Source organism: Mixophyes fleayi, chromosome 12 (assembly GCF_038048845.1).
Source record: "Mixophyes fleayi isolate aMixFle1 chromosome 12, aMixFle1.hap1, whole genome shotgun sequence".
NCBI classification, from domain to species: domain Eukaryota; kingdom Metazoa; phylum Chordata; class Amphibia; order Anura; family Limnodynastidae; genus Mixophyes; species Mixophyes fleayi.
This window is the reverse complement of record NC_134413.1, coordinates 85030805-85048265: the sequence shown is the minus strand read 5'-3', so window position 1 is coordinate 85048265 and position 17461 is coordinate 85030805. Positions and strand designations below refer to the sequence as shown.

At 39.1% G+C, this 17461-nt stretch overlaps 1 protein-coding gene across 2 annotated transcripts in view; it reads left to right on the top strand.

Moving 5' to 3' along the window:
• Positions 1–17048, top strand: part of ARHGAP30 (Rho GTPase activating protein 30) — a 54685-nt gene extending 37637 nt beyond the window's left edge. The window contains exons 10-12 of one of the 2 annotated variants that reach the window (XM_075193188.1): positions 44–553; positions 7286–7491; positions 13838–17048. In XM_075193188.1, coding sequence (XP_075049289.1) covers positions 44–553; positions 7286–7491; positions 13838–16432 — 3311 coding nt within the window. In that variant the 3' untranslated portion in view covers positions 16433–17048. The remainder of the gene's footprint in view (positions 1–43; positions 554–7285; positions 7492–13837) is intronic. The other variant, XM_075193189.1, reaches the window with a different exon arrangement.
• Positions 17049–17461: the final 413 nt, after the last annotated feature.

Below are 17461 nucleotides of genomic sequence, written 5' to 3'. Positions count from 1 at the left end.
TTTAAGTATTCTTTGATTCCTAAGAGTTTTCTTCTATTGACAGCTGGTGACTTAGAGCAGAGCGTCCTGACAAGACGATCTCCCAAAAATCAGCTGCCCATCCGGAGGGAAAGTTTTGGAGCTCAATCCAAACCAGAGAACATTGATTATCTATTTTTGGACTCTGGTGAGCCGTCGATCCGAATGGAAACAAATGATGCAGAGTATGAGGAAGAAGCACAAGCCAAGTCAGAGCCAACAACTCCAAAAGCAGGAAGGTCTTCTCATATCGGAAACCCACAGGGCCGATCACCCAAATCCAACCAGAACCGAGCAGAAAAATGTGTAGGAGTCCACATCTCTGGACCTTTCTCGGTTACCCTTCCCTTCCATATTACATCCAATTTATCTCGTTTAACCAGAGGGATGGAAATTCCCAGTTTAAACTATTCAGCCTTACACAGGAGTTCAGAGAAATTGTTTTTACAAGAAGCAAACAGAGAGTCTACAGAGAGCAGCACAGACAACGTGAAGTCCAGCCTGGTCTTCGACAATGAGAGCACTAATACATTTGGTAAATATCTCCTGTTTTTACCTAAATCACCAAATCTGAAACATTACATATATAGGGCGATACAGTGGTTACGATTATATATAGAGGACGGTACAGTGATTATCATTACATATATATGGTGGTACAATGGTTAGGATTATATATAGAGGACGGTACATTGATTATCATTACATATATAGGGTGGTACAATGGTTAGGATTATATATAGAGGACGGTACAATGGTTAGGATTATATATAGAGGACGGTACAATGGTTAGGATTATATATAGGGTGGTGCAGTGGTTAGGATTATATATAGGGTGGTGCAGTGGTTAGGATTATATATAGGGTGGTGCAGTGGTTAGGATTATATATAGGGTGGTGCAGTGGTTAGGATTATATATAGAGGACGGTACAATGGTTAGGATTATATATAGAGGACGGCACAATGGTTAGGATTATATATAGAGGACGGTACAATGGTTAGGATTATATATAGAGGACGGCACAATGGTTAGGATTATATATAGGGTGGTGCAGTGGTTAGGATTATATATAGAGGACGATACAATGGAAGTGATAACACACATGGGGGAACTTCATTCTTCCTCCCCTAAATCAAACAAAATTAACGGAATTTTCATTAGTGGAGGGGAGGTGTCTCCTGCTACGTAACTCTAACATATTACGAACACCCAAGAGATTAAGCTGAGGGCATCTCTAAAATGGGTGAGACAAATCGCCCAGGCTTTACTTTGGCCGATCCAATTTTGGTAACCTGAGCCCAAGTTACTATTAATTTAGTATTTCATTTATTCTTAAAGAATACTCAAGGATCCAGCCCTTAATTTTATTTGTATTAATCATGTTTCCATCCTATTTTTGTGTAATGAGGCGGTTTCTCCATCTACACACTATATAAAGGGTTCTGTTCACCAGTTTCCTGGTCCCAGGAGGACACTTTATATAACACGTATGAAGGTATTCCGTGTTGTCAGGGCCGGTGCTAGGGTTCTCGGCGCCCTAGGCAAAATTTCGCCGCCGCTCCCCGAACCCCGAACACACTAAATAAAAAAAAATTAGATTTTACTTACCTTTTCTTCCTCTAGCTGTTCCTTGCGATGCATGCTAAGAGGGGAGAGGAGGGGGGAAGAACTTTATTCACACTGTCTGTCAGTGACAGACAGTGTGATACCTCAGAGGCGCCGCCGGACAGACTATCACATGATCACTGACGTCAGTCAGTGATCATGCGGACCGCTGTGCATCTCTCTCGTGCCGCTGAACCGCTGACTAGATTAGAAAATCTAGTCAGCGGCGCCCTGCAGGTCCTGGCGCCCTAGGCAACTGCCTATGGTTGCCTAACGGGAGCGCCGGGCCTGCATGTTGTACTACATGTTTATTAGACTCCTGACTTCTCGGGCAAACATTAGAGTCCTTGTATCATATAAATCTCTATAAAATGCAACTATCCAGGATTAGAAGACAGAAAGTATTTATATAAAATTGTTGTGCCCTCATTTGTCCTCTAAAGGGACAATCTCTATGGTTGACGGCCTTCTCCTGTGATGGTCACTCACATGGTTTCAGAATCAGATGATAAATAAGACTATAGGCTTAATAGGTGAGAATCTCAATACAAATATTTTGCAATGAGCTCCTGTCATATCTGAAAAGTCCAGAAGGCCCAATTCACGTCTGATGATGACAAGTGTTCTCCCAGCACCTATCCACCCGGCTGTTGGAGCCTAACAGAGTCCTATTATAATACAATAAACCATTATTTCTCCTATGTGAGCACTACGCACAGCACATACTTGACAACTCTCCCACATTTGGCAGAATTCTGCCCACTTCCCAGTGAAGTGGGCAGAATTAGGTCCAAAGTGCCGCAATGCACCGGGAATCTCGGCGTTTGGCCCGCCCCCTATGTCCGCTTGCGTCATTACGACAGGGGGGCGGGGCCAACATTACGCAAATTTTGGAGACCCGCCCCCATCACGCCCACCTCCCCCCGGCAGGCTCTCGGAAGCCAACTTTAGCAAGTTGGCACGTATGAGCCAGCAGTGTGTGTTAGACCACTGACCCCTAGTCTGACCAGTCCGGGCAGGTGTGGGCAATAACGTCCCAAATGTTTCAATATTATTGCAAAGCATTACACTGCTACTTTTTAAAGCCACCCGACCAGCAAAATTTTCTGGGGAGAACACTGATGACCTCTGTATTACAGTACAGTGGTCTGAATCTTCAGTGGTTAAATATATCCTATCGTTCTCCGGGTAAAATGCTCGAGACAGTCAGGTTGGTAAATTATTTTGGTACAGACATGTGTAGATAATAAAAGTTTCTCCTACTTTTTGCCACCCTTTATATGATTGTTTACATATCTTCTCTTATTGGGCTTACAGAGTTGTTCTTTTTATTACAAAAAAATAATTAGCAATACTAGCCAGTGCTGTACTCAATGTGATCCCTAATGACAGGTAGAACACTTGTGTGTTTTTCTCTGTGTCAGGATCTGCAAATCATGATGGTGCTTCACATAGTTACTGAATGTATATATATATATATATATATATATATATATATATATAAACTGTTTACTTTGTTCATATTTTCCTATACTTCTAAATAAAAGCGATCTATTTAATGTTCAACCTGATAAAAATACATATTGCTCCTCAATAAGAATTATTAGTAAATCCAGCTGGATCTTGTAATTCATCATCATAATTTATTTATATAGCGCCACTAATTCCGCAGAGCTGTACAGAGAACTCATTCACATCAGTCCCTGCCCCATTGGAGCTTACAATTCCCCAACATACACACAGACAGAGAGGGAAAGACTAGGGTCAATTTTGATAGCAGCCAATTAACCTACCAGTATGTTTTTGGAGTGTGGGAGGAAACCGAAGCACCTGGAGGAAACCCACGCAAACACGGGAAGAACATACAAACTCCACACAGATAAGGCCATGGTCAGGTATTGAACTCATGACCCCAGTGCTGTGAGCCAGAAGTGCTAACCACTAGGCCATTGTGCTGCCCCATTTTGCAAAACCATGTTGCAATTCAAGAGTGGTGAAAGCTGGGAATATACTGCCTACATCCGCCTGTAGCACACATACCGGTCAGCTGTATTCAGAGACATCCCCTCCTATTTCTGTCTCACCAGCGAGTGGTGGTAACAAAGAACATCTGAAATTACTATTATGTGCCAGTAACTGAGGATGATAAGACAGCAGTACTGTGAAGTGATGGTCGTCCTGGGAGGGATGATGAAGATGTAAAGTTACTCTCATGACATGCTTGAAGGTGGTCACAAGAGGATGAAAATCTATCACCAAGTGAGAAGCCTAAATCTGACACAGGCTAAAAAATGAGAACATTTGCACAGACAATAATATATCACTAAAGACATTGTATAACAAAAGAAGCAATGCTAGTGCTAGTGACAATGAAGAAAACTAGTGCTCATCCAAATTATTTAGAATGCCCCAAATGTAATGGGTGGAAACATTTGTCAGTTATGCACAATGCAAAGCAATCTATGTTTGTAGATGCTCGTGACAATACCTAACAAAATGACGTTAGACTGGCAATATTCAGACAGTGCTTGTGAAATTGTATCAGGCAGTGATAACGAAGACGAAACTAGATGCAGCTGCGTTATGAAGTTACGTGGAGGTATTAATCCTTTAATAATGTCCTGCAATACCTCATGCCCAAATGGGCTTCTATCATCAATGTCATTGTTTATTTGTAAGGCATTCAAATGTAGAAAGATATCCGCACCAGATATGTCTTTGTAGTGTTACTACTTTCTTCTGGTATTAATCCCTCACATTCTGTTATAGGGCAGCACTCCCGGAACAATGTACAATATTACACATGAAAAAGTAGAAGGAAAGGGTTCTGGTATTGGAGGTTCACCCATATAGGGGATACGTCTAAATGATGTTTATTATTAAATGTAGCAGTTGTCCCGTATTTCTTGGGCATGCACATATGGTTTGTTGTAATGTTTATTATTCAGGTGTTTGTTGCCATTTAAACACATTCACTGATACTGAGTGTCAATACTAATGGAAAACCTCCACTACTGACTCGCTAATCCTATATGGGTCGCAGTTAACCTTATAGGACTCAGAGATCTGCTAATAAAGTAATCTGATATTACATATCTAATACATCCATCATAGATAACTACATGGGGTTCATTGAAGCTGAGATGTATTTCATCATGAATTCTTAAATTAAATGATTCGATTAATTAAATATAGATTGAGACTATTATATCATCAATTGGTTCAAGTGCATATTCCCTAGAAAAGAATTTATACCAAATAAGAGAATTAACCCCTAGTTGACCCCAGTGATAAGCTATAATAGAATACAACTAAGTATCTATGAGGGAAAGACAATTTAAATAAGGACCTGAAATTTAGAGAACAATGAGGACCTAATAAGGGGATTATTTCTGTTCCCCCTTTTTAACCTTTTCACATTAATTTCAGATTTTTATCTCTATAATTTTATTACTCTATATTTCATGCAATATGTATAGAATGTTAATACATAATAATAACATTAGTTTTATGATATAAAAAGGAGTAATAGAAAGAGTTATAGTTCTTCTACTAGTATGGAGAATACATATTTAGTGCTTCCTTTCTTTCTCCTGTTATGTCTATTCGTAAAGCGCCCTATAACCGTACAGCACCGGACAATCAGTTACATTCATAGAGAATACAGATCATAAAATCATGTTACCACACTCAGTCAGACTTTCCCACAGCCTTCAAATCTTTAGAAGCTCTTTGAAAACCCATCTCTTTATTAGGGGGTGACCTTATCCCCGATAACACTATTCACACTAATACACCCTCACAACTGTCCCAATCTCCACTCTGAGCCACACTCGCTCCTCTTGTTTCAGCTGTGTCCTCTTCCCTTTAGAATGTAAGCTCTCTAATGAGCAGGGTCCTCCATACCCTTTGTTTTCATGTCTGCATTTATTTTATCTACCTTGTATGTCCCTGTTTTATGTATATACTGTTTTATGTTTGTCCCTGTTTTATGTATGTCCCTGTTTTATATATGTACTGTTTTATGTATGTCCCTGTTTTATGTATGTCCCTGTTTTATGAATTCCCTGTTTTATGTATGTCCATGTTTTAGGTATTCCCTGTTTTATGTATGTCCATGTTTTATGTATGTGCTGTATGTCGTGTTTTATGTATTTCCTGCTTTATATATGTACTGTTTTATGTATGTCCCTGTTTTATGTATGTCCCTATTTTATGTATGCCCCTTGTGACTGGATCACCTATAAATAACTTATGGTATACATTTATTTAAAGGAAATAGCGCAGGGCGCTAATTTATCTAAATTGCCAATGCACTTATTATTAATATTGTGTATATTCTGGTAAGGAAAATCGTTATTTCTGAGACCAGGGTAGAAAATTTGTTTTTTCTGTTTTAACCTTTCTAAAGCAAATATTTCTGATGTATATATCTGATATAATGAGCCTTTGTTTAGAAAGTCTGCTGTGTATTGTGATGTGGGGAAATGACTTGTTAGAAGTTTATACCTTTCTTTGGGAATGTGTATTCTGCAACTGTTGGAACAAAAGATCTAATGCTAATCAGGCCTTTTGATGTGTGAGGTTTAACTTGGAGTCAGGAAGGTTTAATTTAAAACGTCCTGCTAGATTTCCTGCGTCTGAAACAAAGATGCAGGACATTACAGCGTTTCTAGAATTTCACAGATAAGTGTAAATATTGTTAGCTTTGCGATGCATGTAAATATATGTTTTGGTTAAACGGGGTTACATCCTGATTCTAAAAATAGCCTGTGTACAAATCTGTATAAAGAGCACGTACTATACACTGAAATGTATCATTCTGATGTTCCATCTGACCTGACCATTGATACCTTCGATCAGTGGAACTGTCCTTGTCAGGGCACCTGAGCAATAAACATCACTCTGCTTCAAAACCTGTTTGACAACTTCTTCAATATTACTGTAATCCTGTGACCTGCAGATTAGACCCTAAATCTAATCCGTTCTCCGGCTGTCTCTGAGGTTTGGACCCAGCCGTCCAGTACCACCGCTCTCCTTGCTACCTGCAGCTCTGGTCAGTGTGATAGGCCAGGGGGGATCCATCCACAGCAACCCTGATCTATAGGAAGAGGTCAGAAGTACCAGCACAGGAGTACACAAGCAGTGACAGTTACCCAGAAGGAACGTAGTTCTGATCGACATTAAGGATTTCAGTGGTGCCAGCATTATAAGCCCCTCCTACTGCAGCAAGAGGGCACATTTTGGATAACGTAAGGGAACGGTGGCAAAGTAAGCCCAGCTGGTTTCCAGCAACAAAAGACAGGGTGGCATAGGCGGTCCATCCTGTCACACCCCTGTTTTATGTATGCCTTGTTTTCCCTACTATACGGGGACTGCAGAGCACGTTACAAATCTATAAAAATAATAAAACAGAACAAGCACAGACGAGGGTGACGATGGAGGTGCAGCTGTGAGCTAGATCCAGAGAGCTTACAGTCTAGTTGCTATCTTTCGTCATTGCTATTATATCTACACTTATGTTCTTCCCCCATTTACATTTTACTGTTAGGTAAATTACTTATATTATTATCAACTGATTTACAATTGGTTTGAATGTGACAATTATTTGGCATTTAGTGATCATCTAATGAATACAAACGTCTCCCATTCCATGCACAGAAACCAGCATTACGGAGGACAGTGACCCCAAGGTGGAGAATAACCAAATCTTATTCGATGTCCAAGACTCATTTTCTTTCCTGGACAACCAGGACCCGAGTCCAGAGAACAACGATATCTGTCAGTCCGAGGAAACGAGCCATAAAATAGCAGATTACTCTGTGGACAGCGAGATACTGGAGTATGAACTGCAGACTGCCATCCAGGCGAGTAGTCCTGTATTATCAGCTTATGCCGTTATACCAGCTCTTACTCTACTCCTGAATGTTATACATATGCTTCAACTCACTGTCATGTTATTTATGGCTCTCCCTATAATCTGACATAATCTGGGGTGTTTTCTGTATATATCAGCTGCTCTGATATCTATGATCATATTGTGTCTGAAAAGAGAACTGGAATAAAACATTTACTTTTATGTTTTTATTTCTTTTATATCCCCAATAAAATACATTATTAGGATGTTATTAATATTTACTGTACATAAAATACATGGCTACAGTTGCTCCCGATTGCAAACACATGTTGTAGCTGTATACACAGCTGTCATCACTAGTGATCGGCACTTACACCTGACCTGTAGCTGTATACACAGCCGTCATCACTAGTGATCGGCACTTACACCTGACCTGTAGCTGTATACACAGCCGTCATCACTAGTGATCGGCACTTACACCTGACCTGTAGTTGGTGCAAGTGATACGACAGAAAATCACGTACCTGAGAGATGCCCAAAGCTTGGATCAGACGCTGCTGCGTGACTGGACCTTGGCATGTTCTGACTGTTCACCGACTACGTACATACGCCCAGTCCCCTCCCAGTGCATACGCCCAGTCCCCTCCCAGTGCATACGCCCAGTCCCCTCCCAGTGCATACGCCCAGTCCCCTCCCAGTGCATACGCCCAGTCCCCTCCCAGTGCATACGCCCAGTCCCCTCCTAGTGCATACGCCCAGTCCCCTCCCAGTGCATACGCCTAGTCCCCTCCCAGTGCATACGCGCAGTCCCCTCCCAGTGCATACGCCCAGTCCCCTCCCAGTGCATACGCCCAGTCCCCTCCCAGTGCATACGCCTAGTCCCCTCCCAGTGCATACGCGCAGTCCCCTCCCAGTGCATACGCCCAGTCCCCTCCCAGTGCATACGCCCAGTCCCCTCCCAGTGCATACGCCCAGTCCCCTCCCAGTGCATACGCCCAGTCCCCTCCCAGTGCATACGCCCAGTCCCCTCCCAGTGCATACACCCAGTCCCCTCCCAGTGCATACGCCCAGTCCCCTCCTAGTGCATACGCCCAGTCCCCTCCCAGTGCATACACCCAGTCCCCTCCCAGTGCATACGCCCAGTCCCCTCCCAGTGCATACACCCAGTCCCCTCCCAGTGCATACGTCCAGTCCCCTCCTAGTGCATACGCCCAGTCCCCTCCCAGTGCATACACCCAGTCCCCTCCCAGTGCATACGCCTAGTCCCCTCCCAGTGCATACGCCCAGTCCCCTCCCAGTGCATACACCCAGTCCCCTCCCAGTGCATACGCCTAGTCCCCTCCCAGTGCATACGCCTAGTCCCCTCCCAGTGCATACGCGCAGTCCCCTCCTAGTGCATACGCCCAGTCCCCTCCCAGTGCATACGCCCAGACCCCTCCCTGTTCCACCATGCAATCGGTGGCTGTAGTAAGGGTCAGTTGCATTTGAAGATGAATTGGACGTTGCTGCGCTCTCTGGCGTATGGTTGTTTCAGGGCGTGTAATGTGCAATTTCACGCAATATACGACACAAAATGAATAAGTCCCACAATCTCCATTATCTCCATCTTATGTTTTGAACTTGATAAAACAATTATGAGCAGAATATAACACCAGGCAGTGATCCTTAAATCCCTATACAGCGCTCCATATATACTACATAACTCCATATATACTACATAACTCCATATATACTACATAACTCCTTATATAGTACATAACTCCACATATAATATATACTTCACATACAGTACATAACTCCATATATACTACATAACTCCATATATAGTACATTGTACGCTCCTCTGAGCAGGGCCATCTCTCCTCCTGTTTCCACCACTTCTAACTCTACTCTCCAGCTACTTAGCCCTCCTCCTCAAGGACCCTCCACGCCCCGTCCCCTCTTGCTCCTTCCTCCCCCCTCTGGGGGTCTCCCTCTCTTCCGCGCCCTCCTTCTTGGGCTCCGTAGTTTGTGGATCCTCCCTCCCCCTCCCTCTCTAGCTGTGCATTGAGCTTGCTGAGTTACTGTGCTTACTGTTTACTGTACTGTGCTGTCTCACCTAGTATTGTAGTTCGTTTGTCCCTGTACGTCGCTACGGACACCTTGTGGCGCCCTATAAATAAAAATTAATAATAATAATAATAAAATAACTCCATATATAGTACATAACACCTTATATAGTACATAACTCCACATATACTACATAACTCCATATATAGTACATAACTCTACATATAGTACATAACTCCATATATAATACATAACACCTTATATAGTACATAACTCCACATATACTACATAACTCCACATATAGTACATAACTCCTTATATAGTACATAACTCCTTTTATAGTACTTAACTCCCTATATAGTACATAACTCCCTATATAGTACATAATTCCATATATAGTACATAACTCCATATATAGTACATAACTCCATATATAGTACATAACTCCACATATAGTACATAACTCTACATATAGTACATAACTCCATATATAGTACATAACTCCATATATAGTACATAACTCCATATATAGTACATAACTCCTTTTATAGTACTTAACTCCCTATATAGTACATAACTCCCTATATAGTACATAATTCCATATATAGTACATAACTCCATATATAGTACATAACTCCGTATATAGTACATAACTACACATATAGTACATAACTCCTTATATACTACATAACTCCATATATAATACATAACTCCTTATATAGTACATAACTCCACATATACTACATAACTCCATATATAGTACATAACTCTACATATAGTACATAACTCCATATATAGTACATAAATCCTTATATAGTACATAACTCCTTATATAGTACATAACTCTACATAAAGTACATAACTCCCTATATAGTACATAATTCCATATATAGTACATAACTCCGTATATAGTACATAACTCCGTATATAGTACATAACTACACATATAGTACATAACTCCTTATATAGTACATAACTCTACATAAAGTACATAACTCCCTATATAGTACATAATTCCATATATAGTACATAACTCCGTATATAGTACATAACTCCGTATATAGTACATAACTCCGTATATAGTACATAACTCCTTATATAGTACATAACTCCTTATATAGTACATAACTCCTTATATAGTACATAACTCTACATATAGTACATAATTCCATATATAGTACATAACTCCATATATAGTACATAAATCCATATATAGTACATAACTCTACATATAGTACATAACTCCATATATAGTACATAACTCTACATATAGTACATAACTCCATATATAGTACATAACTCTACATATAGTACATAACTCCATATATAGTACATAATTCCATATATAGTACATAACTCCATATATAGTACATAACTCCATATATAGTACATAACTCCACATAACTCCATATATAGTACATAACTCCATATATAGTACATAACTCTACATATAGTACATAATTCCATATATAGTACATAACTCCATATATAGTACATAAATCCATATATAGTACATAACTCTACATATAGTACATAACTCCATATATAGTACATAACTCTACATATAGTACATAACTCCATATATAGTACATAACTCTACATATAGTACATAACTCCATATATAGTACATAACTCTACATATAGTACATAACTACATATATAGTACATAAATCCTTATATAGTACATAACTCCTCATATAGTACATAACTCTACATATAGTACATAACTCCCTATATAGTACATAATTCCATAAATAGTACATAACTACACATATAGTACATAACTCCTTATATAGTACATAACTCCTTATATAGTACATAACTCCATATATAGTACATAACTCCATATATAATACTTAACTCCTTATAAATTACATAACTCCTTATATAGTACATAACTCCTTATATAGTACATTTCTCCATATATAGTACATAACACCTTATATTACATAACTCCATATATAGTACATAAATCCTTATATATTACATAACTCCATATATAGTACATAACTCCTTATATAGTACATACCCCCACATATACTACATAACCCCACATATACTACATAACCCCACATATAGTACATAACTCCTTATATAGTACATAACTCTACATATAGTACATAACTCCACATATAGTACATAACTCCATATATAGTACATAACTCCTTATATATTACATAACTCCACATATACTACATAACTCCATATATAATACATAACTCCATATATAATACATAACTCCTTATATAGTACATAACTCCTTATATAGTACATAACTCCATATATAGTACATAACTTCTTATATAGTACATAACTCCTTATATAATACATAACTCCTTATATAGCACATAACTCCTTATATAGTACATAACTCCTTATATAGTACATAACACCATATATAATACATAACTCCTTATATAGTACATAACTCCATATATAATACATATCTCCTTATATACTACATAACTCCTTATATAGTACATAACTCCACATATAGTACATAACTCCATATATAATACATAACTCCTTATATAGTACATAACTCCTTATATAGTATTTAACTCCTTATATACTACATAACTCCATATATAATACATAACTCCTTATATAGTACATAACTCCTTATATAGTACATAACTCCATATATAATACATAACTCCTTATATAATACATAACTCCATATATAGTACATAACTCCTTATATAGTACATAACTCCTTATATAGTACATAACACCATATATAATACATAACTCCTTATATAGTACATAACTCCATATATAATACATATCTCCTTATATACTACATAACTCCTTATATAGTACATAACTCCACATATAGTACATAACTCCATATATAATACATAACTCCTTATATAGTACATAACTCCTTATATAGTACATAACTCCTTATATAGTATTTAACTCCTTATATACTACATAACACCATATATAATACATAACTCCTTATATAGTACATAACTCCTTATATAGTACATAACTCCATATATAATACATAACTCCTTATATAATACATAACTCCATATATAGTACATAACTCCTTATATGGTACATAACTCCTTATATAGTACATAACTCCATATATAATACATAACTCCTTATTTAGTACATAACTCCATATATAATACATAACTCCTTATATAGTACATAACTCCATATATAATACATTACTCCTTATATAGTACATAACTCCACATATAGTATATAACTCCTTATATAGTACATAACTCCATATTCATGTCACGAACGCCCGGCCTGTCCCAGATACAGCAAACTGAACAGCTGGCCGTGACAGGCGTCACCTTAGTCACTTAGCAATGACTACACCATTTCTGCCACCACAAAGGATTTATTATTGTGTCCTTACGTTCACCAGAACCACTTATTAATGTTTGACACTTAAATCACCTACACATGTAGCATGAGCCTCCCTGGGCTTCGTAAATTCACAAAGAACCACAGAGAATATTCTACATTAAATTTATATAATCTGAAAAATGTTTCCAAGGCGTATTTACAAAAATTAATAACAAGACATACAATATGTTACACAAAGGAGTTTCAGAAAATAAAATAGGAAATAAATCAGTTATTACTTACTAGTCAAGACCTGATGTGTGAGGGGACACAACTGAGGAAAATGGGGCATTTCAGTCTGGATAGACCCCTCATGAAAATGCACAACCTTTTTCCAAATAGTCCTCACCTCCCACCTTTGGAGTTTAGCTGTCAAAGGACAGATTGATATCCCAAATGTCACCGGGTTTTCGAAGGGAGCTAGGGATGTCCTGAGATTGGAATGTTCACAGGACCTGAGTTCCCACCTCTGCTCGTTCTGCTTGGCTAGCTAGATGTTTTACAACTTTGGGGCTTCGAACTCCTCCAAGATCCTATCTCTTCCTGGTCTGGCTATTTCAACAGATTAATGACACTTGCATAAGTTCAAATCCATGTTATCTAGCAAAGCACACGTTGAGATTAGATTACAAGGTTACATACAATATACATTGTCATACATGAATTCAACAGAAAATAACAATTAGTCATTAGATATACTACATACTCATCACACTACATATCTTCATATATAGTACATAACTCCTTTTTACATTTTTCCTATTTATCTACTCTTGTGTTTTGTCCTCATCACAGGGTTAATAAGGTTTTGTTATTCTTTTTAGGCGCATTTGATTTGACTTAGACCCCCTATTATATCCATTCTCCTAACTTGTTATACAATGATATGTGTAACTGCTAAATCCTAACACTGTACAATTTGCTGTTATCAGATGGAAGAATTTTCGGTGGAACCACCACCGGACGATCTCTGCACTGAAGATGAATCAGAACAGATGTATTTCATGCCAACGGGCTGCCTGGATGCTAAGCACCAGTGGAGAGAATCACACGATAGCCTAGAAGACGTTTATCTCAGCGCTTATGATGACCTCAGCCCTTTGCCTCTTGAATCAGTTGAAATGAAGTTGGATGAAGTTACAAAGGTACATCGAGAAAGTGAAGATATATCGATGAATACAGAAAACCAGGGAACTGAAAAATATTGTATTTTAAATGAATCTCTTCCAACAAACACGGAATCACATGACAATGAACTGCAGCTTTGTGGACACCAATTAGATATAGATACAATGGAAACCACCATGGATGGATCGCACAATATCATGCCAGAAGCTGAGGTTCATTACAGTCAACATTGCAATCTAGAAGATAAAGCTGCAATAGAAAACGTGGCTTATATAGAAGAATCAGAGTGCTGTATGGTTAAAGATCAGAAGGTTCATGACAACAATCCAGATAATAAAGCATATGCAGCAAACCCTGGTTCTATTCAACTACAGAACACTGGAGATCTTTCCAGCAATGATGACAAACTAGAGGATCAAACTACCATGGAAAGTCCAGGTCCTATAGAACTACAGAAAGGCAAATCTTATAGCAAAGATGAGAAGCCAGAGGATGAAGCCATCAAGGAATGTCCAGGTCCCATAGAATTACAGGATGGTGGAACTTACAGCAAAGATCAGGATCCAGAGGATGGCGTTATCATGGAAAGTCCAGGTCCTATAGAACTACAGATAGGCGGATCTTATAGCAAGGATGAGAAGCCAGAGGATGAAGCCATCCAGGAATGTCCAGGTCCCATAGAATTACAGGATGGTGGAACTTACAGCAAAGATCAGGATCCAGAGGATGGTGTTATCATGGAAAGTCCAGGTCCTATAGAACTACAGATAGGCGGATCTTATAGCAAGGATGAGAAACCAGAGGATGAAGCTATCAAGGAATGTCGAGGCCCCATAGAATTACAGGATGGTGGAACTTACATCAAACATAACAATCTAGAGGACAAAGCTAATGTGGAAATTGCAGATCCTATAGAAGTAGATGATGGTAGAATTTACAGCAAAGATGAGACCCCAGAGGATGGAACTATCATGGAAAGTCCAGGTCCTATTGAAATACCGGATGGTGGAAGTTACAACCAGCATCTAGAGGATGAGGCTACTGTGGATGGTCCCAGTCCTGAAGAATTACAGGATAGTGGACTTGGCAGCAAATGCAAAAGTCTGGGGCATCAAGTTGCTATTAAAAACCTGGGTTCTGTAGAATTTCAGGATCACGAACATTACAATCTGGTGGATGCAGGTAAAGAAATAGACTGTAGAACATCACAGGACGGTGGGGCACATGCTCAGAATCTGAATATTCTAGCAGATAAGACAACATTGGACAGTGCAGACTATAAAGATAATAGCCTGACAAACATTCATATATACCATTGTGATGATCATGATTTGCAACAAACAGTAGATAATATAATAAATATGTCAGTGAATTCTCTCTCCGGAGTAGATGATGCTGCAAGAATCTTTTCCTCACCGAGCCAAGTGGAAACAGCTGAAGAGCATCATTGGGCAAATGAAGAACATTGGGAAGAACTTAAATCCATCTCTGGAAACCAATTATGTTTTAAAGAAGACTCACAGACTTCAGATCCATGTTCATCAGCGGAGGGTTATGGCTTATCTGAAAGAATAAATCTGATCCCTCTATCAAAAGATCACTTTATTCAGCAAGATGGATCTACTGAATCAAAACCACAAGAATTTAACCAAACCTGTTCCCCTGAAGAGCTGAGGCTGTCGAATGTAACAAAGTCTTCTGAATTAGATGACACAGAAATTAGTGGGACATACTACGATGGAAGTGTAACCATGAAGCTGACTTCCACCACCAGTAAAATACAGCAGACAAAATCAGTTCCCGTAGTACCACCCAAACCACAGTTTGCTAAGTTGCCTCCTGCTCTGAAGAGTAAAGTACATGTTAGCTCATTATCCACAAAGCCACAGAAATCAGGAATGAGCAGCCGTGTGGAGCCTGCGGAGTCGGGTAATGACTCTATCCCGAAAAGACGCACCAGCTGGAGAAATGCCACCAGTGTCTCCTTCGACACAGCGATGGCCCTTGCTAAAGAACGGCAGCAGTCCCAAAACCCAGTTAGACGAATGCAAACGTATTGCATTGGAGATTCCTATGATGTTCTGGATAGTTCTAAGATAGATCATACACCTCATGTTCAGAAGTTTACCATCAAGTCAGCCAATAACAGAACAAACAGGCCTTATAGCTGTCTGTCTATCACCTCTTCAGAGGCAGAACTTCGGGGGAAAAACCTTGTAAGAGATGAGCCCAACGCTCTGACCATCCATGGATCCCAGCCCATACTCAGTCGGGGACCTGATGTGTACACCCAAGAACTCCCCCACAGAAACAGACTGAGTATGCCGCGGTTAGGAAGACAGTCGAGTGGTGATGACCTGACCGACTTGTGTCTTCAGCAGCGCCGCTCACTTCTCTGAACTTCTGGACATACTGCTAACACTGGACATTTCCTTAGTGTCTGTAAGTGGACCCACTATTCAGCCAAAGAGACAGAGGACCCCTTAATGTCCTCTATAGGTAAACCCTAGTTGTGTGCTACAAAGATTGTAACCTTTTGATTTGTCTGTAAACATGTTGAAGGGAAATCAGGATTTATTTTATCTTTCTATTTTCTCATAAATGTTGTTTTGAAGATTGCGTTAAATCTGTCGACACGTAAAAGTACATGGATGTTCCCGTTACTCAGCAATCCTTGCACCCATACCCCGAGAGCAAGATTCCCTTCACCGTGACTTCTCTTCATGCCTACACCTCATGTCTAGTATACATAGCACAATATCTGTAATTATGGTGTCTAGAGAGTTGTGACAACTTCCTCTCCTGCCTTCATCCATGATGTGTCCAACATTGGTTAGAGCCAAACTAAGGCTCAGTATGGATTTGATATAACAAATGTATTTAATGAAGTAATTCCACATCACACCGGTATGTGGTCCGCCATGAAATTCATTCTCTATAACCACCCACATTTTATGACAAGTCTTGAAAACCTTTGTTAAGAAAGTAAAGTAATAAAACACATATAATAAATTATTTTACTGGTCACTATAATATATTGCTGGGAATATAATGACATTTTAGAGGGTTACAATGTTCATATGTTACATACCTGATTAAGGCATAGTTGTCATTTTCACCATACATGACCCACCACACATACATGTCACATACATGACACCTCTACTGTCATGGCCGCTCACAGAGATCAGGGAGAAAATGGATGGAAGTGGGTGTGTGGGGTCACCCCTAATAAAGCTGTATATATATATGACTCTCACCTGGCTATTTTTATCTTATTACCGTCTATTCAAAAACTGAAATAAGTCACTGAAAAACTCATAAAACACCAAATTATCACAAAGTGTCCAGAGTTGTGGACTGTCTCCATCATTACTACTCAGAACCATATCTAGAATTATATATATAAATATATATACTTTGATACA